The sequence below is a fragment of the Bombyx mandarina genome, chromosome 25 (genome assembly GCF_030267445.1).
Source record: "Bombyx mandarina strain Sakado chromosome 25, ASM3026744v2".
Lineage (NCBI taxonomy): Eukaryota > Metazoa > Arthropoda > Insecta > Lepidoptera > Bombycidae > Bombyx > Bombyx mandarina.
This window is the reverse complement of record NC_143231.1, coordinates 3639759-3667259: the sequence shown is the minus strand read 5'-3', so window position 1 is coordinate 3667259 and position 27501 is coordinate 3639759. Positions and strand designations below refer to the sequence as shown.

Sequence of the window (27501 nt, the reverse complement as noted above, 5' to 3'; positions counted from 1 at the left end):
CGTGTAAAAATGTGACGTGGCCAGTATGACAGCTGATTTGTCTATGGTGTTGACAACTGCCAAATCAGCCAGCCTCTCCCGTCTGCTTGGTTTCTAAAAAATTGAGAAATTTATGGGATTTCTGAATGAAGACATATTGTGATTTAAGAAATTTGCTCATGTGCTTATAACTGATTCGCCGCATGACTTTTTGGTACGTACATTTGGTTAATAGTGCTTCTAAAGTTACCAGAGTCTGTGTGCATTTATGATGTTTTTGTAATGTATCTTTTTCGTATAGATCGGCGATATGGCCACATACGAGGAGTTCATCCAGCAGAATGAAGACCGCGATGGCATACGGTTCACTTGGAACGTATGGCCATCAAGTAGAATTGAGGCTACGAGGCTTGTTGTGCCTTTGGCTTGCTTGTACCAACCGCTTAAGGAGCGCCCCGATTTACCACCGATACAGTACGAGCCTGTACTCTGTACACGAAATACATGCAGAGCTATATTGAACCCAATGTGCCAGGTGGATTACAGAGCTAAATTATGGGTCTGCAACTTTTGCTTCCAACGAAACCCAGTGAGTAATAGAAGAAATTCGCTACTAACTCAATTAGTGCATTGTTTTTTCTTTTAAAGTACTTATAGAGTAATCAACATATTTTAATTTCAGTTTCCACCTCAATATGCTGCTATATCAGAACAGCATCAACCTGCAGAACTGATTCCTAACTTTTCCACCATAGAGTACACAATAACGCGGGCACAGGCTATGCCCCCAATCTACCTGCTTGTTGTTGATACTTGTTTAGATGAGGAAGAACTTGGGGCTCTCAAAGATTCCTTGCAGACTTCACTTAGTTTAATGCCTCAAAATGCACTCGTTGGACTAATAACATTTGGTAAAATGGTACAGATTCATGAATTAGGTAAGCAATATGCTTAAGATGTTATTTTATTTGTTTATATCTCTTATCTAAAATATAATATGTAGTCACAGAAAAAATAAGAACATAAGCTTCCTGCAGACTGAGAGAAGTATCAAATTAACATGATTAACCATTAAATAAATATTATTAAATAAAGTTTCTTTCGATGCCTCCAATGAACACTACGCTAACTCCAAATTTGTAGCTTTACAGGAGGAGTGTTTAAACGAAAAAAGTTGATAAAATCTTTATGATTGCAGATATATTTATGGTTTTTTCTTGTGTAACTAGCTGATTTACTCTTGCGTAGAACCCCATCAATAACATCAATACTTTTAAAATAGTGAAGCGATTTGCGTGAAAAATGAAAATTTCAAAATTTTGAGTTAGAGTAGTGTTCCTTGGAAGCATCGATTTAAATTTTAATATTTTGTTTAAAGTCATGCTTCAGTCAAGTTAGTGTCACAAGTATTTTTTTAAATATGTTATGTTTTATATGATGATTAAAATTTTAGTATGATGACATGAGCTTTGTCAAAAAAGGTGTGAATGTAGACATCTGCACTATTGCCAATGTCCATGAGTAATAGTGACTGAAAATTAAGCAAGGCATTTAAAAGATAATCATATTAATGTAATATAATGACAATTGATTTTGAAGTTTTTTGGTATACAGGCTAATTATTTTTAAAAATAAATTTTGTCACATATTTTTAATGCCATTTATGTATTTAATTAATGACAAAAAAATCATTATCCTTTCAGGTACAGAAGGCATATCAAAATGCTATGTTTTCAAAGGAACAAAAGATTTGTCAGCAAAGCAAATTCAAGAGCAACTAGCTATTGGCCGTGTGAATGCACCAAATCCTCAGCAGCAGCGTCCTGGTGCTCCTGTTCCACAGCCTCCAGCTCACAGATTCTTGCAGCCAGTCAAACAATGTGATATGTCATTAACTGACCTGCTCGGTGAACTTGGGAGGGATCCTTGGCCCTTAGGTGTTGGAAAGAGACCCTTACGTAGTAGCGGAGTAGCACTTTCATTGGCTGTTGGATTACTGGAAGTTACATATCCCAACACCGGCGCAAGAATCATGATGTTCCTAGGTGGACCATGTTCTCAGGGACCAGGTCAGGTTGTGAATGATGAGTTGAAACAGCCCATCCGATCCCATCATGACATTCATAAGGATAATGCTAAATATATGAAAAAGGCTATTAAACATTATGAAGCTTTGTCTCTAAGATCAGCAACAAATGGTCATTCTATAGATATTTATTCATGTGCTTTGGACCAGACTGGCCTGATGGAAATGAAACAGTGCTGTAATTCTACTGGGTAAAATATATATTGATTATTTTTAGCTACTAAATTTTGAACCTGTATCAGCAATGGTTTATTTAGATTATAGCCATAGGCTTTGTAATTTAAATTTATAGTAGTAGTTCTGGGTTATCAGATAGTGCACACTCAGCCACCACTAGCTACTGTTATTACAACCTTTTAACTGATCCATAGTATTTAACACAGTTTGGTGCCACCATCTAACATATTTTGGAGGAAATGGAGTCATGGGGTCAGTCTCAATTGCATTGCTGCTTTAATTGCTGTCCCATCATTCAATCTGAAATGCATGACTGCCCGTACACATACCCAGCCATAGACAAGGTGGTGGTGCCTACCTGTTTCTGATTATAATGCACTATTTGGCTGGAGTACTGGCTCTACGAAATCTTTTTCACTTTGGTAATTGCTCAACAGCAGATGATCAACAAATGTAGTAAATTATAGATATACAGAACTTATGAAATGTGAAAATCATGATAGGAACCAAATAATAGTGTTCCTAATGTAGATAGTCGTGGTGAATTAAAACAGTTCATAATGCAAATAATTTCTTTTCAGAGGTCACATGGTGATGGGAGACTCGTTCAATTCATCTCTGTTCAAACAGACGTTCCAAAGAGTGTTCGCTAAAGACACAAAAGGAGATTATAAGATGGCATTCAATGGTACTTTAGAAGTCAAATGTAGCCGTGAACTGAAAAGTAAGTAATAAAGCAAATTTTACCCCTTTTGAAATTTTTTGTGTGCCAAATTTTACAGGTACGAATATAAAAGGTTATATAAAAACTAAAACAAGGGCTACCATATTTATGTGACCGACTTTAACTCTTATTTAAGCTTGGATATAAAGAAGGAAAGACTATTTGGTTTAAGCAACATTTCAGTTAATAAGCCACATTCTTTGTAATATAAAAAGGTCCGTTTTATTTGGTATCAGTATTAAGAATTCGATGTTTTTAATTGAACTTCAATTATGTTTAAATTTAAATAGAAGAAGAATATTTTTTATCATGATATTTTTTAAAAAATTTAAATTGTTCTCCAGTAAAATTGCAAAAATGTCGCTTAAACCAAATAACCTTTCACCCGTCGATATATAAATGTGGTTTGTTACAGTAAGAAGATATATTTTTTAAGGGATTTTATGACCTGGTAACTAAGACCTATATGAGACTAAGACTGGTCATGTCGCATTTTAATTTATGTTCTTATTTTTATGAAAAAATGATAATAAGGAGTGAAATGAATATGATTGATATGAAATAAGATGAGATGAAATTGTGGTCATTTACTAAGATTTTTTCAGTGGACCTTTTGAAGGATCCCGGGAAGTTACGTCCAGCGGCTTTGTTTCATTTTCCCACAATTGTGCACTTTCACAGATATTAAACAGTTAATAAACCGCCGTTACACATTTAAACCTGAAGAAACACTAAATAGACAAAATAAAACAAATCGCACAACTTCACTCCTCGCGTTCCCGCCAAAATGTCAGTAACAAGATAAGATTTTTGTTTCTAGTATCTGGTGCGATTGGTTCCTGCGTGTCTCTAAATGTGAAGGGACCGTGCGTGTCCGATCAGGAGGTCGGAATGGGCAACACGTGTCAATGGAAGCTATGCACTTTCACTCCCAGTACTACCATGTCCATATTCTTTGAGGTAAACTTTATTATTGACTAGCTGACCCGGCAGACTTCGTAGTGCCTCAATCGATAAATAAAACACCTAAACTTTTGTATAAAATAAACTTAAAACAAACAAAAGGAATCCGTCCGACGGGGGACGAATTTTGTTTTCAAAGGGAAAACAAAATTGTTATTTTTATTTAATTCCGAGCATTTTCACATTTATCTACCTTTTAAACCTTCTCTGGACTTCCAGAAATAATTCAAGACCAAAATTAGCCAAATTGGTCCAGCCGTTCTCGAGTTTTAGCGAGACTAACGAACAGGAATTCATTTTTATATATAAAGATTGCCATCACTAATCACATCTATTATATGTTAGTTATTTTTAATATTCTAAATGAAACAATTATAAAGTATGACTCTTCTTCAAAATAGTTTTTAGCACCTTTAGTTGATGACATGATATATAAGTCTCGGTTATTTCGAGTAAATATTATTGCTGACATAATGCTATTAAGGAAAATTTGCTGCACCATCAGTTAATACTTTATATTTTAAAATTATCATTAGATATTATGATTTTCTTACACACACAATTGCTTAGAAATAATTTGTATTTGCTATTATCATAAATAAGATCGCATGACAACATAACACACCGGCTCTCTACATTTTTTATTTATTCCATTACACGATGTTATTCCTTCACTGTGGACGTCAATCGTGATCATTTGATAAGTATGTATTTCATTAAAAAAATTGGTACTTGCCAGCGGGATTCGAACACCGGTGCATCGCTAGATACAAATGCAGCGGACGTCTTATCTTTTAGGCCACGACGGCTTCAAATTGATATGTAAAGAGACATTGATTGTTTATTATAGGTTGCAAACCAAGCTTCGACGGTACCCCAGGGTGGTCGCGGCTGCGTACAGTTCATCACGCAGTACCAGCACTCGACCGGACAGAGACGCGTCCGAGTCACAACAGTGGCTAGAAAGTCAGTATTGCCATACATTAATACACATACTTTTTTTTATTGCTTTGAAGGGTGGACGAGCTCATAGCCCACCTGGTGTTCAGTGGGTACTGGAGCCAATAGACATCTACAACGTAAATGCGCCACCCACCTTGAGATATAAGTTCTAAGGTCTCAAGTATAGTTACAACGGCTGCCCCACCCTTCAAACCGAAACGCATTACTGCTTTACGGCAGAAATAGGTAGGGTGGTGGTACCTACCCGCGCGGACTCACAAGTGGTCCTACCACCAGTAATTCTTGTCAATAGTAGTTCCTTCGATAGTAATATCACTATGATAGATTTTAGCTGTAGATATCCAGTTGATATCGTGGTTGTGAAACATTTCAAGATATCTATATATATAAAAATTAATTGCTGTTCGTTAGTCTCGCTAAAACTCGAGAACGGCACGACCGATTTGGCTAATTTTGGTCTTGAATTATTTGTGGGAGTCCAGAGAAGGTTTAAAAGGTAGATAAATATGAAAAAGCTCGGAAATAAATAAAAAATCCCCCGTTAGACAGATTCCTTTTGTTTGTTTTAAGTTTATTTTATACAAAAGTTTAGGTCTTTTATTTATCGATTGAGGCACTACGAAGTCTGCCGGGTCAGCTAGTCAATAATAAAATTTAATGTTTCCGAAGCGAAGCGAGGACGGGTCGCTAGTTTTACATAAATATATGTCGGAGGAACCGCATTATTAACACCATCGTCAGACATCGTAGGGGCGAGTAGGGTGATGGAGTTAAGAGAAATATTGAGAACAACAAACACGCTTGTTGTCTTAGAACAATTTAGAAAGCTTCCCTTGAGGTTAGCGAACGAAAACGAATGACAGTTCTTAGGACAGAGGCACCGCTCTTGAAGAAGGCTGGTTGGTAAGTGTGTAATGGCGTCTACGCGCCTCCATCGGCTAGGCTCTGTCGTAGCACAAAGTTAGCCGAGTTGCAACGACATCGCGGTCGTGTCTGTCACCTCTCGGGAATCATACCGCGTTTCGTTTTGCTACCAAACTAATAACCGTCTCCGAAATATAGATAAGTTCCGAATAACAATAGTGGAATCTGTTTACTGGGTCAAAAGCCGGTCACCGTCCTCGTCCAACCCGTCGCTTGCGACGAAGGGCTCGACGAGTGAATTAACCCATAGACACAGCCCACTGACTTTCTCGCCGGATCTTCTCAGTGGATCGCGTTTCCGATCCGGTGGTAGATTCTGCGAAGCACTGCTCTTGCTAATGTCAGTGTTAGCAACACTCCCGGTTTGAGCCCCGTGAGTTCACCTACACGTCAAGGCGAATCTGAAATAGCCTCTCAAGGCTATCAGCATAGGTAGGGAAATAAAAAGGTCAAAAGCTTTCGTTTTTAGTCGTATCGTTATTATCAAATGAAAGACATAAATTAAATATATTTTTTGTAAAATACAGCTGGGGCGACGCAGCGGTGAGTCTCCATCACATAGCGGCCGGCTTCGACCAGGAGGCGGCCGCCGTGGTGATGTCGCGGCTCGTGGTCTACCGCGCCGAGATCGAGGACGGACCTGACGTGCTGCGCTGGCTCGACCGGATGCTCATACGATTGGTATGCCTTGTCAACTTTACTAATATTTTGGTGTACGATCAGCACATAAGGAAAAAAAAACTATTTTTGTTTTTTACAATATAGCGCATTCAAAACACGTTAGGTAAGCACAAATGGCACTCATCACGATCTACTCTCACGGCTTGGTGTAATTTAGATACTCCGTAGGATATGTTAGTTTAGCACCTTTCTTGCTTAAAATAGAAGGAAAATATTTTCTTGTTCTCAAAAATTGATCGTTCCTTTTTATTAACGAATTCGTCACCATGGCAACGTTACCGAAGATTTTAATTTTTTTTGTAAGAGGTCCGATTGGATTCGAGTGTGCCACTTGACAGACTTGAGGTCGTCTGCATCTGGCGCGAATTTTTAAAATGTGCAAATGAAAAGATTGTCGGGACGATACATTTGGAATCCAGACAGATGGTCTAATTGGACCCGAATGGATGGTATCTACAAAATCGATTTTTCACTGTATGATACTGCTTGTATTTATATAAATTACAAAATTTATTTATTTATTACAAGAAGAACCAACAACCAACTCAACATAATATAATAATATAACAAACAATAGAAACAAAAGCTAATTAAAGGTCCTCACCAATATAAACAAGTTAAAACACTAGAGAACCAAGAAAATAAAAATAAAAACAATCAGCAAGCAAGAAACAACATAAGCAAAGGAAGGAATACACCAAACTAATTTAAATGTACACTTCTAAATAAATGTTAGAAATCAATAAAAATCAATTGTGCTGCACATCACACACACATGACCCTCAACACTGAGGAAAAATCTGGCACTAAGCTGACGTCTCATCCCTGTGATAGAGGAATAAAGTTGTTTACAAAATGTTTATAAATAAATATAAATAAAAATAATTTAAATCAGATCATTAAGTATATAAGTTCATATGTTGTTAGTAGAGTAATACTTATAACTATGATAGTAAAACTAAAATTCTTAATTTTATATTGCATAATTTTTTATTAAATATAGATTTATTTATAAAAAATTATTTATAAAATAATATAATCTATAATAATAATTCATATTATAAATTACTTTATAAAATTGCCCAAGATATTTATATGCTATTAACACATCGACTCCAGTCGCAAATATAATTAGATACGATCTAGGTCCCAAACTTGTTGGACTAATGAGGCGAAGCACTATAACATTTCCTAAAAAAAATTTTATTGCTTAGATGGGTGGACGAGCTCAGAGCCCACCTGGTGTTAAGTGGTTATCGGAGCCCATAGACATTTACGACGTAAATGCGCCACCCACCTTGAGATATCAGTTCTAAGGTCTCAAGTATAGTTACAACGGCTGCCCCACCCTTCAAACCGAAACGCATTACTGCTTCACCGCAGAAATTGGCAGGGTGGTGGTACCTACCCGTACGGACTCACAAGAGGTCCTAACACCAGTAAGAAATATAATCCTTGATCGTCATTGATGTAGTGTAAATTTTTTGTTGTCAACAATTTTATGTCATTTCAACAGTGCCAGAAGTTCGGTGAATACGGCAAAGACGATCCGAACAGCTTCCGTCTGTCGGAGAACTTCAGTCTGTACCCGCAGTTCATGTACCATCTGCGACGCTCGCAATTCCTTCAGGTCTTCAACAACTCACCGGACGAGACCACATTCTATAGGTTCATTTTTATATTATAGCTATTATCTATTAAGGGAAGCGTATTTGTCGTTACGTATTTCTTGAATACGAAATTAAAATCGAATAAATCGCCGTATTCTTTCGATACTACATTCTGTGCGCCTATATGGTATTTTAACTAGCGTACAAATGTAAGAAGTTGAACTTCTCCGGTGTAATTGTATTACTAACTTTTCGTTGTTTATTACATACAAATAAATGCTTAAATAGACGCAAATCTATATGTAAAATAATTACAATGAAATCAATTATTATATTATGTAACGTTGGCTCGCGCAACTTCATCGAGCTATAAAAGAATATACTGCGTTCTATTTTCGCGATCAACAGAAGTCGAACTACAAAAGCTATAGCATATCAACTTTTACATCACTATACGACATACAGTAAGTACATTTTGTTTTTAGTTGCATCATTTGATTTCAGGCACATGTTGATGCGTGAAGATCTGACCCAGTCTCTGATCATGATCCAGCCGATCTTGTACTCGTACAGCTTCGGAGGTCCCCCGGAGCCGGTCCTCCTGGACACGTCCTCCATACAAGCGGACCGCATACTCCTGATGGACACCTTCTTCCAAATATTGATATATCACGGCGAGGTAATTTTCTATACAGCCTTAACACGTTAACAGCCGCGTAGGTCACCGGTGCCCTACGCGGCGCACTGAAATAAATATGTCCATTTCTGTTACTAAGCCCCTGGATTGCTTAATTTTGCCTTCTTTTGTTTGTTAATGTATGTTTTAGTCTTTTAGGTGTCTTAGATTAGATAAAATTTTGGTCTCTTAGATTATGTGGCGGGTAGCCATCGTACAATACAAGATATTTGACAGACTTTTTGGCGGGAACGCGAGGAGTGCAGTTGTGTGATTTGTTTTATTTTGTCTATTTAGTGTTTCTTCGGGTTTAAATGTGTAATAATGGTGGTTTATTAACTGTTTAATATCTGTGAAAGTGCACAAATGTGGAAAAATGAAACAAAGCTGCTGGACGTAACTTCTCGGGTTCCTCCAAAAAGTCCACTGAAAAAATCTCAGTAAATGACCACCATTTTACTGCGATTATATTTCATCCCATATCATCTCATTTCATTAAATTTCATCCCAGTTGATTAATGTCTCAAATCAATCTTCATTTCATTTCACTCCATATTATCATTTTTCATAAAATTAAGAATATAAAGTAAAATAAGACATGACTTAAAGGTCTTAGTTACCAGGTCATAAAATCTCTTAAAAAAAAAAATATATTTGACAGATGCCTGAATCTCGCTCACGACATTTTCAAGATAAGCTTGCATATATACAAGTTCCCAACCACAACAATCGGACCGTCGGTCCACCGAGCAATATCACGCGCTCGGTGGAAGATCTTTCAAATCGTCGTTTAAGCCTCCCACAATTATTACAACTAAATAATGAATTGCCGAGACCTATCTAGATATACTAGATGCGATTCGCGACTAATGTACCATAAATATATGTATTGTTAACACGCAATGTAAAGCAAAGGCAGATGAAACCTCGCTATCCCATAAACATACGGTCAACTCATCTTTAATTTTTTATACTGTATTATCAGAAATTATTAGCTTTAACAGTCGTCTTGCTGTGGGTGAATATAAAATAAAATATACAGTTTTGGAAGACAACGAATTGATAATGATGATAAAACCGACACTCGACGGCCGACCAGCGTTCGCTCCAACGTTGGGGCCAATACTATTTTCTGGGTCCACACGTTGGGCGAGTGGCGTTGGGTCTATGTTGGGGCCAACGTGTGACGCCGGTGTAAGTGTTACCTAAACACAGATGTGTTACAATAGACGATAGCACAATGGCGGGCGCTGCGTTACCAAGACATGCCGGAGTACGAGAGCTTCGCGCAGCTGCTGCGGGCGCCCGTGGACGACGCGCAGGAGATCCTGCAGAGCAGGTTCCCGGTGCCCCGGTACATCGACACGGAGCACGGCGGCTCGCAGGTTAGTACACGCCGAGTTGTATAATCAAAATTTACTGGTGGTAGGACCTCTTGTGAGTCTGTACGGGTAGGTACCACCACCCTGCCTATTTCTGCCATGAAGCAGAAGTGCGTTTCGGTTTGAAGGGCGGGGCAGCTGCTGTAACTATACTTGAGACCTTAGAACTTATATCTCAAGGTGGGTGGCGCATTTATGTTGTGGATGTCTATGGGCTCCAGTAACCACTTAACACCAGGTGGGCGGTGAGCTCGTTTACCCATATATGCAATAAAAAATAAATAAAAAAACGATCCCGGGGCGTACTTTTTAGCGGGAACGCGAGGAGTCAAGTTGTTTGATTTGTTTTATTTTGTCTATTTAGTGTTACTACAGGTTTAAATGTGTAATAACGGTGGTTTATTAACTGCTTAGTGTATGTGAAAGTGCACAAATGTGGGAAAATAAAACAAAGTCCACTAAAAAAGTTTCAGTAAATGACCACTATTTAAGTGAGATTATATTTCATTCCATATCATCTCATTTCGTGCCATGCCATGTTTAATATTAATTAACTTCATTTAATTTCACTTTATAATATAATTTTTTATATAATTTTCACATTCCGGTTTTAAGGGTGAAGCAGCCTCGTGGCTCGGGGTGGGTGGTGACATTCCGTTGTGATGTCTGTGGACTTTATTAGTAATAGCGTTACATCAGATGAGCTTATTCACTCGTCTACGCAATAAATATCGTAAAAATACGAAATGAGAGCACACCAAAATTAGGGACGGAATTACAGACATTTTTATTTTTGCAACACAATTTGATGTAAGATTTTGTACGTAGTTTTTGAATACGTCGACGAATTGAATTAAAACTAGATTTTCTTAAATGTAACACAAATACGTGCCCATTAATTTACACATTCTCTGAAATTTGCTTATAAATTTGAAATAGTAGTTTGACTCTTCGTTTTATTATATGTTATTTTTGTATCTTGTTTTGTAATATAATACATTACACATAATACGGGTTATAACCCGATATATCTTATCTCGAAATATCAAAGCACAATCAAATCGTTTCAGAATTTCATCCCTTTTTAAAACTCATATATCAAATATTTATTATTTGTTTGTTACATATAACTATAGACCATCTGATTTGTATGTGATCGGGTTTGAGCGGGTTTGTTCAAATTATCAATGTCGCATACGACGTAACTATTCAAAAAATAAAGGCGCAAAGTCGCCTTTGAAATAATTTTAGTAAATAAAAAAAATAAAAAAACTTGCATGTAACTTTTATTTATTTTTTAATGCTTATAATTGTCGTTTAAAATGGAACCTAACTAAAGTTTAATAAAAAAAGCTACAATATAATAAGAAACTGCTGGTAGTGTCACGTAGTTTCGATGCTTTTCGGTTTTTCATCTTTGGTTCTGCTCGCCAAAATCTTTTCCAGCATATCGTTAACCTTTTGCTGCGTTCTAAGAAAATTTCTAAAACGTGCATCATCTTGATGTTTCTTTGCGTCACTCAACGGTACTTGTTGTCTTGAAGAAATTTTCGCTTTGCAACAACCGTTGTCATAGTCTGAAGACTCTCTGCCTATGTTATCTGTTCTCTCCAATTTTTCATGGTAACCCCTAACGTTGTTATTTCCGAGTCTCTCATAATCAGTGTTTTGCGTTCGATAGTCTCTTAGTCTACTACGATATTTCTCTTCGTATTTTGCATTAAAATCTCTTTCGTTCGGTTCGTATTTCACGTACCCCCTTTTATCCTCGTAAAATCTGTTCTTAGTCCGATATCTTTCAAAATCCGTATCAATATCAATCTTGGTCGCTTCCTTTGATGCTCTATGCGTTCTATCCGGGCCGTTATTTGAATAGTCATCTCTGTAAACTTTGAGCGAGAAAAATGGATTTCTCGTTGTGACAATTATATTCTGGTGAATCAGTGAATTTGTTTTCGGTAAATGTACACCTAAAGGTTTTATTTCGTTCGAGTTTGTTTGAATAGTAATAGGAACTGATCTGGTTTTTGTCATGAAAATATTATTGTTTGTATGTTTGTTAATGTGGTAGTTTTCGTAAGGAATATCTTGGTATTGGTGGATGTTATTGGATAATGGTGGATATCTTAATACTGGGTGGGGTTTGTATGGCGTCGGAGGTGTTCGAACCAAATCTGTTTTAACTGAATATTTGTTTTCGTTACGTTGCTTAGTTTCCAGTTCTGTTATGATTTTTTCTTCTTTATTTTGTAGCTGTTGGAATAGTTTCATGAACTTTTTCAGTACGTCGGTAACGTCGATTAGAGTTTCGGATTGTTTTTCGATTGCTGTTGTACTTTTTCTGAAATTATAGATATAGCTTTAGTGTATTGTGCTCTAATCTATAGTTGTTTTCGATCAAACCTGACAGAGGAACATTAAAACGACGATTTGAATAATTAATTCCAAAGGTTTGAATCAATTAAGATATAATCACTGAGGTATGAGATCAAAGTATTGAGTACATGCAACAAAATATCTAATATTATCCCCTAAGCCCTTTACAAAATACTGAGGTACCGATTTTGGTCGTGGTTAATTTACGCTACACAACATTATTTCAATACTCTATTGGCTCTTTACCTGTTGTTACCGTCGTTGTTATTGTTGTAGACATTATTGGAGTCATAGTTACAATGTCCTTTTTCAAATCATCCAATATTAATTTTCTTATTTTATCCGCTATAACTTTCAATGCGTCTTCAGGAGCAGAAGTCGTGTGATCTAAATTGTAAATGTGCCCTAATTTCGAATACATGTCATTAACTGCTTGTATGTTTAAGTTATTAATGGGAGCTTGGAATATTGTTGGTTGTGAAATGCTTTCTATTTTACTCTCTTTTGTGTCGTGAAGATTATCATTGGTTTTCGTTACCGTATCGACTTTTGTAGTTTCATCCGAACGAAACATATTGTTTATATAATTGAGTGCATTATTCTTTAGTTCAGTTCTTTTTTGTTCTAAAGCGTTTAGTTCGACATCTCTGTTTGATACGCTCATATCGTTCATATCTCGTGTAGGTTGTCCACTGTATTGCGCGTTATTGTTATATATAGCTTTATCCGTTTTCGCATTTTGTTTAGTACTGTCCCTTTTAAATTCATTCAAATTAACGCTTCGAGATCTGGGATCGTTAGCAATAATCGCACTAATTTGCTTGGCTATATCACCCATACCTAGTTTTTCTGAGTCATTCAAAATTTGAATGTTTTTTGTTTTTAAAAAACTATCAATTATCTTGTTAATACCAACATCATTTCCCTCTAAATCGGTTTTAAAGTAATTCTCTTTTTGTTTAGGTTTTGATGTTGTCAGTACATGGGAAATTAAGTTTCTTTGTTTCTCTAAAATATTAGCGTTATCTGAAGCGTAAGTTTTCCATAATTTTATTAAACTTTCCAAATTAGGAATTTGATTGTTTTTACGTGTGTCATCTAACTTATCTTTTATTATATCTATATAATCTGTCGACATGTGAACAATAGCTGGCGTTATTGTCGTTTTGTCTTTATATATAAATCGAGAATCTTCGATAGTTTCATTTTTAGAGTTTGGTATGAATTTTAGCATTTCAGAGATGTAATCATTAATGTTTTGTTTTCAAGTTTAATTAACTCTTCTCTTTCATCGTTATTTGTTTCTGAAAAGTTTATTTTCAAAATATTGTTTAAATACATATGTACTAATATCTAGAGACGGTTTTACAAGGTGGGTGGCGCATTTACGTTGTAGATGTCTATGGGCTCCAGTAACCACTTAACATCAGGTGGGCTGTGAGGTCGTCCATCCATCTAAGCAATAAAAAAAAAACGATTTCGCCGTTAACAACTTTTTTTGATTAACTTTAATAATTCTATGTTGCCACACAGTTAAGCGTTATCTACAGTGGTTTGGCGTACTATTATAAATATCATAATAATATGTAAACAGATGCTTGAACATTTTCACGTTATGTTTCAGTTGTCAATCAGGTTTTATCTCTAAAAAACGCATAGAGCTTTTTATCTATTACTTATTATATCGCAAACGAGAATATGTAACATTATAAAGAAATTTTACTAGTTATTGTCATTTAGAAAATCAACTAAAATTACATTACCTAATGCTTTTGTGTTATTGTAAGTGAATTTTTTTTCATCATTCCTCGCTTCGTAGGTTTCAACAGGATTGTTTATAATCGAAAGATTTTTACATGCACTTGCTATATTTCTGCAATATAAAAGATGTAACGAATGCTGGAATAAATGTACATTTTGTATTGGAAAAACAAAAAAATACAATAAAACTCACAAATTCGCCACATCGTCAATGTTTATGTTGTACTTTTGAAGTTTTTTCACAACATTCTCGCTCAAATCCCCCTTTTGTAAACCGCTCAATAATAACAGACATAGAAGATCTGAAATTTCATTGTCCTGTCGTAAAAAAATCACTGACATATTTAATGAATATTCATTATGAATTAACTTTTTTTATGTCGCGCAATTATGTAACTCAATAATGAGACATTTAAATTGATATTTCGAAAATTTATTGACATTTTTAAATTAGTATCCCGAGCGTTTTTTTGATATGCTCAAAATCCGTTTAATCTCGTGTTCAATGTAATTTTCTAATAAAAATAATACGAGATTAAATCTTAGAAACGTTTTTCGATCAATATCGCGCTATTTGACGTTCGCACGTTACACGTTACGACTAGTGTTTTTTGTTTTTTTTTATTACATATTTATTATACCCTTTATTTGTAACAAACGCGTGTTTCCCTGACCGCTCGTTTTGTTTAACGTACATGTTGCAACCACAATAGTCAGCAACGCGCGGCACAGCATTGTACAGGCTTATCGCCGTCGACTCGTTGTTTCATTGTTTCGATCACAATTCAAGACGAACACAGTGGATCGTATTTTTCAATTAGAGTTGTGAGTGTGGCAGCACTTACGTAATTTTAGCGCTAGCCCACTGAGTTTCTCGCCGGATCTTCCACGTGTGTTATTTTTTTTCTCCTACCTAATCTTGTAAACTCGAGGGGTTATTCTAGATTCATCGAACTAGGAGCAGAGCTTACTAGGCTCAAACCTGACTAACTCTAGCAAGAGCAGTGCTTCGCAGAATCTACCATCGGATCGGAAACGCGACCCACTGAGAAGGTCCAGCGAGAAACTCAGTGGGCTGTGTCTGTGGGTTAATTTACTCGTCCTTCGTCGCAAGCGACGGGTTGGACGAAAACAATGACCGGGTGTGTCAATGCCGTAGTCAGTTCGATAGGTGTGATCGAAATCTTAATTGCAATGTAATAAACACTGCTTTAACCTGCAAACTGGATCGCAAAAATGCTTTACAGTAGAAATAGGTTAGATAATATCTACTATAAAATATACTTTTTGAAGTGAAAACTTCTATAACACTTCTGATGATGGAACTAGACGAAACGGAGCCAATAAGCGACAAACTATAAACATCCACAGGATTTAGGCTGCGAGAGAAAGGGATAGAAGATTTCGGAAGGCTTCACTTGTGCCGCGTGTGAAATATATTTTCTTTTTTCTCAGGCTCGTTTCCTCCTGTCCAAGGTGAATCCATCGCAGACCCATAACAACATGTACGCATACGGCGGGGTGAGTAAAACAAAATATCCTGATACTTGTACCTTATTAAAATGTTCATTATTTTTTATATTAATTAAACTTTTAATTTATGATTTTTTAAATATTGTTACGGAAGAAGCATGAAGTGTGTGCCTTCCGAAAACAAAAAAAAAAGTTTAACTACTTAACCGAGCATGTATAGAGTTGTCGTGTAGAGCAAGCACGGTGTGAAAATTATTGTTTTTTTTTTGTTTCATCTTTGTTTGGCGATATCCAGGCGATGCCGATACCATCTGCGGTATATACCTTTTATATTTACAATCTGGGTGTTGGGTGTCCTTAATTTTTACTAATTTATTATTATTTAAAAAAAAATAAGGGCTGACATTCTTTTGTTGAAATACGACGTAATTTTTTTTTCCTACCTATGCTGTGATAGTCATCCCTATCCTGATAGCCTTGAGAGCGTTACCCTAGCGTGTAGGTGAGCTCTCGGGGCTCAAACCGGAGGCGTTGCTAACACTGGCCTTAGCAAGAGCCGTGCTTCACAGAATCTACCACCGGATCGGAAACGCGACCCACTGAGAAGATCTGATCTGGCGAAAAACTCAGTGGGCTTACGTCGTAATGAGATATCAGCATTTTAAACCGCTTATTGATCTGTCCTCTTTACTGAATGAAGTTGAAACGTGTCCGAGTCTCTAAATAAAATCGTTATGACACACGGACAAAACGAATTAAATACAATAAGGACTGTTATTTAATTAAAGAAATATGAGTATGAGATTGTTTTTCAAAAGAATGCCAGCTTGCTACGGTCTTTTGATTGCTTTTTTTCTTTCTTTTGTAACTAATTTGTGTAACACAATGCATGTTTTTTTTTTGTTTCCTGCATGAAACACGATGAATCATTTTTAAATATCTTTTCATTTAAAAAGCTTTTGATAAACTTCAATGGTAAACTGTTAAATTTGGTTGACCTCACATTTATCGTAATAATATAAAATTAATTAGATACGTACTGGACATTGTTACGTTTGTATGTGAGTAAATAAATAAATTATTTTTTTGTTAATTCAAACGGGCAAATGCTTTCTTTTTGGTTGAAGAACATTACAAATTTACGTTAAAGTTTGTGATGCTGTGACAAACTATTACAGTGTATAGATTCTTCAAATTATTGCATTGAGGGTGCATATTATAACTGGTGTTGGTAAATTTTACTTAACATTTCAAGAGAATTGAAGCGTATTTTCCCATAAACAGGACGGTGGCGCTCCCGTGCTGACCGATGACGTCTCACTGCAAGTTTTCATGGAACATCTGAAAAAGTTGGCCGTCTCTTCGACTGCTTAATTTTTCCTATGAAACTAAAACTTTTCCCTATATTGATCAAACGTTACAAAGTTGACAACACCGAACTTAGGCTGATGACAAGTGACAGACGACAAAGATGACAGTTGACAAGTAATTTCTCGAATACGAGCTGCGAGGTCATCGCACGAGATTTTGGCGTGCCGGAACACTTCTAAGATCTTCGACTGTTTATATAGAAGCTTAATATTTCAACCTTGAAGAAGACTTGGACTTTCGAGTGCTTAAACTAGGCAATAGTGTTCCGACATTCTCGGAGTTCGTATTCAAGAGACTGCCTTCGTCTAAGTCAAACGTTCCCGTAGTCAATTGTGATTCGTGACAAACACTGTAGATTTAACGAAATGGCTTTTCAAACGGACCTTTATTATTTCGTTCGATAGTATATCAGATTGAATGCTTCGTGCACAGATGTGATCGCGGGACATAAGAAAGTTCGAGTGTTACTTAAATCCAATTAAATTTGTTTACGTATAGATCTTAGTTGTAATTCACTCATATAATGAAATAGTTTTTACACAGATGTCTGAGAGGAATTCGTTGCTTACCTGTTAAAGTTTTGCTTTTGTCGGTTTTGAGGGTATAGGGATCACTTTCATTAACCATTAGCTCCTGAAGTATTCTTATGTATACTTTAGATAAAGAGCTCTACTGTTTAACGAATGTTTTTGAGGTCACAATTGAACCTCCTGTGACTTAGAACACCTGGATGTTGGTACTGGTATGCTGAAGAATGTTTGGCCTCTGGCCACTTGAGATGCTGTTAATGGGATTCCTAGTATTGGATGATAATCAGCTTGAGGAGACTCAGAAAATATTTTTTTGAGCTGAGCTTGAAACATATAATAAAATTGGAGTCCATCAGAATATATGTAGATATAAAAAACGATTTCCCATAGCTTCGTAATGTTTATTCCTGATTGTATTCAATATGTAAAACTAATAATAGCTAGAAGACGTTTGTATGTAAGAGTTCTAATTTCAACACATAGGGAGTGCTGTTATGGAGATTTTGTGTGTATGGATAAATTAAATTTCATTAATTAATAATACTTTTAAGTTATATTTTCTACAAATTATTGTAAATTATAATATGGAATAAAATGTTTATGAAATTTGTGTTTTTTTTTCAATAGCGTGGCCTCTATCGCGCTTGCAACTTCTTTGACAAAAGACGTGTTTTAATGTGAAAAAACTTTTTTCATTTTTTTTTTATTGCTTAGTTGTATGGACGAGCTCACAGCCCACCTGGTGTTAAATGGTTACTGGAGCCCATAGACATCTACAATATAAATGCGCCACCCACCTTGAGATATAAGTTCTAAGGTCTCAGTATAGTTACAACGGCTACCCCACCCTTCGAACCGAAACACATTACTGCTTCATGGCGGAAATAGGCGGGGTGGTGGTACCTATCCGTGCGGACTCCAAGAGGCCCTACCACCAGTTAGTACGCAAATTATAATTTTGCGGGTTTGATTTTTATTACACGATGTTATTCCTTCATCGTGGAAGTCAATCGTGAACATTTGTTGAGTACGTATTTCATTGGAAAAATTGGTACCCACCTGCGGGATTCGAACACGGGTGCATCGCTACAATACGAATGCACCGGACGTCTTATCCTTTAGGCCACGACGACTTCTCAAAACTATATAACACTATATGTATCAACAGTCTCTGGGAAGCCCGCTTGATAACTGATCATCAGTGTCCTACAATTTGAATGCAAGACTAAAATGTATTCTAAACCGTTTAAGACACAATGGCTACCCCACCCTTCATAACGGAACGCTTTGCTGCTTCACAGCAGAAATAGATAGGGTGGTGGTACCTACCCGTGCGGACTCACAAGACGTCCTGCCAACAGTAAATGCAGTAAATAATCAACTTTGTTCAAAATGGATATTCAATCGAAATAATATATGTATGAGAATATGTATATGGATGTGTAAATTGTATATTATTTTATATTATAATATTTACGGCGATGTATGTTAAATCTCTAAATTTATACTGCATGTGTTCTGTATATGTATTTATATAATAGATTTTGAATAAACCAATGCAGCTAGCTCAACACTACTCCACGCTTTGTTCACTGGTAGGGAATGCCTTAGACATTTTGGTCCGCCAATGTATTCTTGTGCACTACGATAAATATTTCTAACATCCTTTAGAAACATTTACTTCAAACTTGGTTAGGATGTGTATCTAGTACAGGCGAAGCATATTCAGTGCACCAGCACGTCCGGTTTCACAGACAATAAATGTCATTAAAACTTTTTTTACATCACAAAAAAAGTGTGAGACACTAAGCTTAGAATTTGGTACGTACCGAACGCGCAGAGTAAAAAACAAAGCGATAGTTTGGTGAAACATTTATTTCCATTTGTAACACCATACAATGATTATTATATAAATAAATTAGACAGCCCATATCCGATTAGTATTTGGTAACGCGATTCCTCTGGTCCACTCTGGTACCACAATCAAATCATGATTGCGTTATTCAATCAGTCATACATCTTTATAGTTGCTTCTATATTTTTCCCTTAAAGAGAAACCCTATTTGAACGACATTGTGATCATTGACTAATCATTTATCTATATTCCCTAGATAGCGTGCTTCAATTTACTAGTTTTAAAAGTTATAAACGTCGGGCTATGTATGACACTGATTGAAACTAAAGTTTGTATAAATTAACTATTTATAGCCTTTTTTATTATATTTAAAATACATTTCCTGGTTACTAAAAATTCTTACTATGTATTTTGTTATAAAGGTATCAAATACCAATTGTTGAATAACTACATTTTTCTAATACTGCACACTAGACTACAAAGACCTACTACATTGATTTTATCTATAGACACATTTCAATTATGACATGTCAGTACAAACAGATGGCCTAAGAGCTCCTTCACTTGGAAACGAGTGATGCTTTGTTTCATCCTATCTATAATACCTAATTTCAAAATTTCCCTACACTAAACGTTAACAAGTATCACAAGATAGCATTGACCGTTTGCAATGTTCAAATAAATTATATTCTACAAATTAAAACCGTGATATACAAATAAAATATTACATTATACCAGTCAGACATATTTCTGCGTGCTTAAACAATATAATGTAACGTCTACATTTGCTATGGTGAATCAAATTTTAAGTTAGGGTCAGTGTACACATTTTTTAAACACGCGTTTGTAGCGATACAGACGCGATACGCACGCAAGTCACGCAGCCTGTAGACCTTTGCACACCTGTATAAATCCAAATACGCGTTTGTATCGATACAGACGACAACAAACCGCTCTGTAGGATAAAAGCGCGTTTAAAAAACGTGGTGTACACAGGAGCTTAACTGTAAAACCTAAACCGCCTTTGCTTATAATCGAAAGGTAATGCGATACTTTTAAAATATGACATTTCAGCACAACTGTTTTTCATTTAACACGTTCCGTGTCGCGTGTACATACTGCTATTGGTACAAGAAGCAATATATTAACAAATATATTACAACAAATAATATTCACAATGCAACGCAAAAAACTTATTTGTTCAACTGTTAAATAAAAAATAATTAATAATTTTATGGTGTAATATAACAATATTTAGTTAATATATGAAACTGCCTGAATAACAATTTTACGTGTAAATAAATTGTTTGGCACGGAACATGTCAACTCTTCAAGTATGAAAGTTTTTAAAATTGGATATCTATTAATTCCTTTTATCGTGCAGTTTATCTTTTAATCAATTTAATAGAAAAAAACAACCATGCTATGAATCTTAACTTAATAAAAAAAAAGAAAATAAATACGCTGCCCCCATGATAAGTATCTAACTAGTTAACCCTTCACGATAAGTTCATTAAATATGTACAAGTTTCGCATAAATTGTTCATTTTTCTTGTAGAGCCCATAGACAATGACTATTAGTACAATTGTCAGAATGTACTTGATGTACGCGGTTCAAGAGTTTGGAGGTCAATTGAGGAATCGAATGGACATCTTTTGTTCCACATCGGTCCTCTCGAGAGCCCGGCAGAACTCCTCGAAGGATATCATTTGGTCATTGTTAGTGTCCGCTTCAATGATTGTTCGTTCAGCAATACTCGTCAGCTGTTCCTCACTGGAATTCCAAAAGAAAAATGATTTCACTATCTCTTAGTAATTCAAAGGAAAATTGTTTTTACACACATTTTCATTGACGGTATCTATTTGTGAAATGGAATGGAGTTATTTTCTTTTAACCAGCTTTAAGTCGTCCAATTAACTTGAATAATTGCTCAATGCTCAATGACAATGCAATAATTTTATTCCTTTGGCCAAATACCTCGACTGGGATTGTCATGATAGAAAAACTATTTTGTCATTTTTAGTTCACTTTGGTTTTGGTTTTTATATGTATTTTGGTCTCGGTTGATAAATGAATTTTAATAATATTGTATCACAGCAAGAATTCTTTACAAAATATTTCAAGTTTGAATCAGTCATTTTATACTGCATAATTATTGTTTATATAACAAATCAATAAGTTTGTATTGTTGAAGTATGTTTGATAAATTAAATTGACTGATAAGAGATTGCAAGTAACATGTATGATGCAAAACCAGTTCCATAAACAAATATTATGCAATTAAAGTATTAAAACTTTTAGATAAATATTTCAAGAAAAACAATAAAATTTTGTGACACAATATAATTGAGATTTCGACCTGTCAGAAAAAAGGTGGCAACAATCACCTAAAATCAGGCAGGCCAATCATTTGTCCAACCATCAACAGTTATATAGATCATTGGAAAAGCTACTTATATTTGAATTTGATTTTATTTTTCATAAAAATTAACTGAACAGACAATTTATCTTACCTAATATTGGCTCCAACCATCATGTGCAGTATAGCGAGGAGTTCATCTCTGGATATTTTACCATCACTATCCAGATCATACATAGAAAATGCAACTGAAAGTAAAACTCATTTTCATTTATAGCTTAATGATGATCTAAAATATTTCCTGCAGTAGCCTGTTAGGAGTGGACAGAAATAGCTTGGGGCTGATTTCGTATATAAAAAAGATACATCATCGTCGAAGGTGGTGCGAGATGGTGGCTTTTTAACTCCCCCTAACCCCCATTTAAGGACACAAGATTTCTCAAATTCCCCTTCTTCCTTTTATATAGGATTACATCTAGATTTCAGACACTAGACAATGTAAATGGCATAAACCTTAGACTAATGTGAATGTTTTGCGATGAGTTACAATGGCCATTAATGTAAAGTAGTTACTGAAGTTTGCAGACAATTTTTTACTTACACCTCAATTTTTCTTCTCTGCAATTGAGTTTATTTTCCCTATTCTTCTTGATGGGCCTAAAGTGTGCAAGAACCCTCATGAACTGCAGGAAGTTAACTCTGTCATCGTGGCTTTCGGCAAAGAATGATTGCACAATTCTCTCGCTTAGTGGATTGATTGCTAACTCTGGAATTCTCAGGAAGTCCTCACGAGATAATGTTCCGCAGTCATTTTTGTCTAGTGATGTGAAACGGGAATAAAGGCGTTCTATTTGATTAGGTGTGACTGAAAATTTTAAACATTGATTAGGTACAGAATGGTGTTTCAATCAGTTTCAGTGTATTATAAATGTTACTAATGTTTATTCATTTTATTAAAGTATGCATGGACATATCACTTGCTGACTACATCATAAATAATTACAATAACAAACAATTGATTTAATAAGGAAATAACTTACACCCGGTTTCTTCTTGTATTTGTGCAATTTCCTCCTCTCTCAACAACAAAGACGACTTATTTCCCATCTTTCTGTGAAATCACTACTAACCTTTGTGCCAAGACCTTTGATAAGGGAGCCCTGATAGCACTTAATTATTAATTAACCGCAGAACTAAAATTTAATAATTTACATTGGTTATGTGTGATAGTTATGTTTTTCAAAATTTTTATAACATGAAGTGTATATAACTATTCCATTTGAAATCACAGTGAAAAAATTAAATTTCCTAAATTGATTTGAAGTATTTTGCCAATCAATTAATGAGCAAACTATGAAATGTTCACGATCAGACTGACTGACATTTCACTTTTTGACATTTGAGAGTGACAGTAATTGTGACATGTACGGTATGCAGACATGAATAGTGTTGCTAATGATTTTTTCGAATTCTGGCCTCTGAAAAAAACCTGACCTCAAACCTGTATGTTAAATTATCAATTTTGCAGACAATGCTTTACTTACACCGGATAGGATAAGATTTAGGTGTGTACGAAAATTTACACATACTAAAATGGTCGTTGTGGAAAGGGTTTCGGAGGACCGCACGGGTATAAGCACTAAATAATTCCGGCTTAAAGCGATAAGGCAGCTAAAGATCTGAATAAAAAAAAATGAAAGGTGGTGTTTTTTGCTATGTTTTTGCTAGAATTGGATTTAAATATGATATTATTTTACACGTAAACTTGTCAATTTACTAAATTCACATAACCTTCCGCATTGCACGATCGGTTGTCATGGTCTTTTTAGTTAGAATTTTTATTTCCCCAACCTATGTATCGTATTATAATTTTAACTTTTAACATAGTTGTAGCTTTTGCGGTCGTTTTATCCTCAGAAGTTCCAAGCCATCCTAATTGATGGCAATAGTTCTTAGTTTGCAACACAAACATACCCTAACGTTTTGATATTGCTATGAAATTTTGAAATTACTAATGGAAACAGACAGAATGTTACACTGAAAACGGCTGTATTCAGGAAAGTTACGTGGTTGCGTAGGTAACTGAAATTTGAGTAGTCTAGTTATGTTTATGTTAAATGAATCCAATTAATAGAAGTTGTAGCTTAATCATCTACAATGAGTGTTCCAAAACTACAATCAGAAACGTTTGGGACAGAAAGGAAATCGGAATTGGAGCCTCTGGACCCATTATTGGAGGTAAATGAAAATGTAGCGAGTGAGATATTAGATGAACCAGATAAAGAAGAAGAATTCGATGAAATATCTCCTAAAGTGTTTAGTTTGAAAGATGTGAATGAACCTTTAACATTAGAAACGTTGAACAACACCATCTATGAGCTCGGTGTGATAAACTTATGCTGGCCGGATATCGTCGAACCAGTGTTCGAGACGAGAACTAAATTTCCAGAAAGCTACTACACGAACAGTCCAAAAGAACGCTTACTACTTGCTCATGCGGAATGTTTTAGGCGACAGTTCTTATTTCATTACAAACCTCGGAAACCTTTGTTGCTACAAGCGCCAAACGAATGTGGATTGCAGGTAATCTTTGTCAACAATAGATGTCGCTAGATGTAACTTTGACCAAATGCACTTACGAACATTGGATAACGAGCTTAAAATACTATTACATACTAGTAATTTTTTAAACACACATACTTCGATTTGCTTCGGTTTACGCGTAGACATATTAACCTTACGATTTAATATCGCGTTTATTATTATCGGAAGCTTCAGCGTGACCGAGAAAGCTTTTTTTTAAATTGTTTTTCCTACCTAAGCTGATGGTCTTGAGAGACCATATCAGCGTCATCGGGATGTGAGCTCACGGGGCTCAAACCTGATGTTGTTGCTAACAGGAACTCTAGCAAGAGCGGTGCTTCGCAGAATCTACCACCGGATCGGAAACGCGACCCACTGAGAAGATCCGGCGTGAAACTCAGTGGGCTGTGTCTGTGGGTTCATTTACTCGTCGAGCCCTTCGTCACAAGCGACGGGTTCGACGAGAACAATGACCGGTGCTTGGGGTACCTAAAAGCACCGTTAGTGGATCGGGACCACGAAGTCTGTGAAGTATTCGACAAATCGGAAATATTGAACTCAAGATTAATTAGTAAAAGTAGTTTTAAATAGATTAATGCTTGTTTCTCTGAAATAATAGAGTTAGATGTGTGTCAATGCATCAATCAACCAGTAAGTAGGTTGTAGGATGCAATAAGGATCCTAAAATATAGTTTCTTAAAGGTTGCGAATTTCATAAATGTCCGTTACTTTTTTATCCAAAGAAAATGGTGTGCACCTCCATACGTCCAACGAAGCTCTGCTATTCTGACACGTCTACCTGGCAGGGGCTGGCTTCTTTAGTCGCAGATTACTTCGATTACGAAGCACTTAGCAAGCCGATGTTGCACGTAAGTTATTTAATTTTCCATTAATTGTTATATACAATGGATAGCAAGAAGATATGCAGAAGGAAAAATGTAATTTAATAAAAAATCTTGTTATCTTTAAATCTGTAACCTCGCGCGACTTTAAACTTTATTTATCGACTGCGTACGGGTCTATGTTGGATCCAATGGTACAGTCAGGGTTGTAATCACAAGACAAACAGGCGATAATATTTTATTCTTGAATTTGGCCCACACTAAGAAAATAACGGCTAAGGATGGGTAAAAGGAATTTGGATGAACGATGAAAAATCGCAGGTAAGTGATCAAAGACATTTGACATCAGAATTTTATGTGGTAATAATAGAATGGAATAGAACGTAGTACTGAGGGGTCATCGAGCCTAGTAGATAGTACTGAGTTAATGACGTCACAAACCTTAACACACGGGTGTGAAGTCTTAACAATATTGTTATGCTGGATGAATCTTTAATCATACTCTTATGACTATAAATGCTTGGCGGGAGATACAGAAAGGGTGGTATCCAGGGCTGCATTTACCTCAAGTGCACTTTGGGGTAGCTACCGTGAAAATTGGGAAACGAGTTTATTTATATGTATACCACGATTATTCATTGAAAAAATATATTGGAATAACTATTTAAAACGTCAACTGAAAAAAAAAGAAATGTATACAGTACAAACAAACATTGTAGGCTCTGGTCCTAGAATTGCATAGTGCAATTCTGTTAGTAGGGACCCTGTGTAGACTCTGATTCGCTATGATTCATAAAGGAACGTATGAATTGCCAACGAAACATTTAATGCCTCTCTGTGACATCCCGTTGCGTAGAAGTAGTCTAAATGAATGAGCCGTTTGTGTCTATGTCGCGTTATGTGAATTATTTATCTGTGGGTATTTAGAAAGCGATTCTCTCTGGAAGAACTTTTTGGCGGGAACGCGAGGAGTAAAGTTGTGTGATTTGTTTTATTTTGTCTATTTAGCGTTTCTTCAGATTTAAATGTGTAATAACGGTGTTTTATTAACTGTTTAATATATGTGAAAGTGCACAAATATGGGAAAATGAAATAAAGCCGCTGGACACAACTTCTCGGGATCCTCCAAAAAGGCCACTGAAAAATTTTTAGTAAATGACCATCGTTTTACTGAGATTATATTTCATCCCATATCATCTCATTTCATTTCATTTCATCCCAGTTGATTAATGTCGCAAATTAATCATCTTCATTTCATTTCACTCCATAATATAATTTTTCTTAAAAATATGAATATAAATGAAAATAAGATTTGACTTAAAGTTCTCAGTTACCAGGTCATAAAATCCCTTAAAAAAAAAAGATTCTCACTCGAAGGACTTTTTGGCGGGAACGCGAGAAGTGAAGTTTCTTCAGGTTTAAATGAGTAATAACGGTGGTTTATTAACTGTTTAATATCTGTGAAAGTTCACAAATTTGGGAAAATGAAACAAAGCCGCTGGACGTAACTTCTCGGGATCCTCCAAAAAGTCCACTGAAAAAATCTCCTCCTCTCCACTCCTATACCAGCGGCTGTCAAACTCTCAACTTTTTTTTCTGAGCGAGACGCTAACTCCAAAAATACGCGGCACTCTTAAATAATTATTATTAAAATGTGATACATGAACTAAAGGTACCTATTATACCTATACATGGTTATAAAATCATACATCGATAATTTAATAAGTTGTACAGGTATCATCTAGTAAATAGTTGTATATTTACTCCATACGTAGTTCAGAGATGCAATTACCCCGGGTCATCATAGATAGATTTTTCCTGCCTAATCATTGGTAGCATAGGAGGCTATTTCGGCCACTCATGGACCGGTAGGTGAGCTCACGGGCTTAACCTACGAGAATTGCTAACACTGGTCCTAGAAAGAACAGTGCTTCTCAGAATCTACCATCGGATCGGAAACGTGACCCACTGAGAAGATCCGGCGAGTAACTCGGTTAGCGTGTGTGTAAATCTCCGACAGACTTGACAGCTTGCGACATACTAATGTGTCGCGACATGATGATTGAGAGCCACTGTTATTATAGCAAACATATTAAAAAAAACTTCTGTTATTATGGTCAAGGTGGTCAACTACGGGTGGTAGGACCTCTTCTGAGTCCGCACGGGTAGGTACCACCGCCCTCCC

General features: G+C 35.9%; 4 protein-coding genes across 6 annotated transcripts in view; 2 read left to right on the top strand and 2 right to left on the bottom strand.

Annotated features, from left to right (window-relative positions):
* The first annotated feature begins 26 nt into the window (after positions 1 to 26).
* Positions 27 to 18282, top strand: Sec23 (transport protein Sec23). Of its 3 annotated transcripts, XM_028175526.2 has the most exons (14): positions 27 to 193; positions 281 to 568; positions 662 to 917; positions 1683 to 2256; positions 2824 to 2966; positions 3787 to 3926; positions 4780 to 4895; positions 6344 to 6497; positions 8014 to 8165; positions 8612 to 8786; positions 10013 to 10168; positions 15758 to 15823; positions 16071 to 16091; positions 17060 to 18282. In XM_028175526.2, exons 2-14 carry the CDS (start codon positions 290 to 292, stop codon positions 17147 to 17149), a joined length of 2322 nt encoding a protein of 773 aa, XP_028031327.2. In that variant the 5' UTR covers positions 27 to 193; positions 281 to 289; the 3' UTR covers positions 17150 to 18282. The 3 variants fall into 3 exon arrangements, with proteins under 3 accessions (XP_028031327.2, XP_089594707.1, XP_089594706.1); XM_089738581.1 differs by lacking the exon at positions 16071 to 16091; XM_089738580.1 differs by lacking the exons at positions 16071 to 16091; positions 17060 to 18282 and having other exon boundaries at positions 15758 to 15997.
* LOC149499824 (uncharacterized) lies at positions 11444 to 14655 on the bottom strand. The gene is made up of 4 exons (XM_089738541.1): positions 14496 to 14655; positions 14265 to 14414; positions 12772 to 13233; positions 11444 to 12506 (listed from the first exon to the last, which is right to left on the bottom strand). The coding sequence occupies exons 1-4, from the start codon at positions 14642 to 14644 to the stop codon at positions 11549 to 11551; spliced, it is 1719 nt and encodes a 572-aa protein (XP_089594667.1). The 5' UTR covers positions 14645 to 14655; the 3' UTR covers positions 11444 to 11548.
* Positions 18283 to 19533: 1251 nt separating the features above from the next.
* elm (calcineurin like EF-hand protein 1 elm) lies at positions 19534 to 23304 on the bottom strand. Its single transcript, XM_028175606.2, has 4 exons — positions 22932 to 23304; positions 22493 to 22756; positions 22046 to 22139; positions 19534 to 21305 (listed from the first exon to the last, which is right to left on the bottom strand). The coding sequence occupies exons 1-4, from the start codon at positions 22996 to 22998 to the stop codon at positions 21161 to 21163; spliced, it is 570 nt and encodes a 189-aa protein (XP_028031407.1). The 5' UTR covers positions 22999 to 23304; the 3' UTR covers positions 19534 to 21160.
* Positions 23305 to 24048: 744 nt separating this feature from the next.
* lobo (coiled-coil domain-containing protein lost boys) overlaps positions 24049 to 27501 on the top strand; it is a 183804-nt gene continuing 180351 nt past the window's right edge. Inside the window, exons 1-2 of the mRNA XM_028175557.2 lie at positions 24049 to 24474; positions 25218 to 25343. Coding sequence (XP_028031358.2) covers positions 24049 to 24474; positions 25218 to 25343 — 552 coding nt within the window. The remainder of the gene's footprint in view (positions 24475 to 25217; positions 25344 to 27501) is intronic.

Bases quoted from the DNA above. Each gene is read 5' to 3' on its own strand.
- Sec23 (XM_089738580.1), top strand. From the start codon at position 290: ATGGCCACATACGAGGAGTTCATCCAGCAGAATGAAGACCGCGATGGC. The intron at 918-1,682 runs GTAAGCAATATG...TTATCCTTTCAG, and splicing joins GGTACAGATTCATGAATTAG to GTACAGAAGGCATATCAAAA. The intron at 8,787-10,012 runs GTAATTTTCTAT...GTGTTACAATAG, and splicing joins TATTGATATATCACGGCGAG to ACGATAGCACAATGGCGGGC.
- LOC149499824 (XM_089738541.1), bottom strand. From the start codon at position 14,644: ATGTCAGTGATTTTTTTACGACAGGACAATGAAATTTCAGATCTTCTA. The intron at 14,415-14,495 runs GTGAGTTTTATT...TTTATATTGCAG, and splicing joins ATTGACGATGTGGCGAATTT to AAATATAGCAAGTGCATGTA. The intron at 12,507-12,771 runs GTATTGAAATAA...CTATAATTTCAG, and splicing joins ACAGGTAAAGAGCCAATAGA to AAAAAGTACAACAGCAATCG.
- elm (XM_028175606.2), bottom strand. From the start codon at position 22,998: ATGGGAAATAAGTCGTCTTTGTTGTTGAGAGAGGAGGAAATTGCACAA. The intron at 22,757-22,931 runs GTAAGTTATTTC...TAAAATTTTCAG, and splicing joins AATACAAGAAGAAACCGGGT to TCACACCTAATCAAATAGAA. The intron at 21,306-22,045 runs GTAAGATAAATT...TTGGAATTCCAG, and splicing joins ATGGTTGGAGCCAATATTAG to TGAGGAACAGCTGACGAGTA.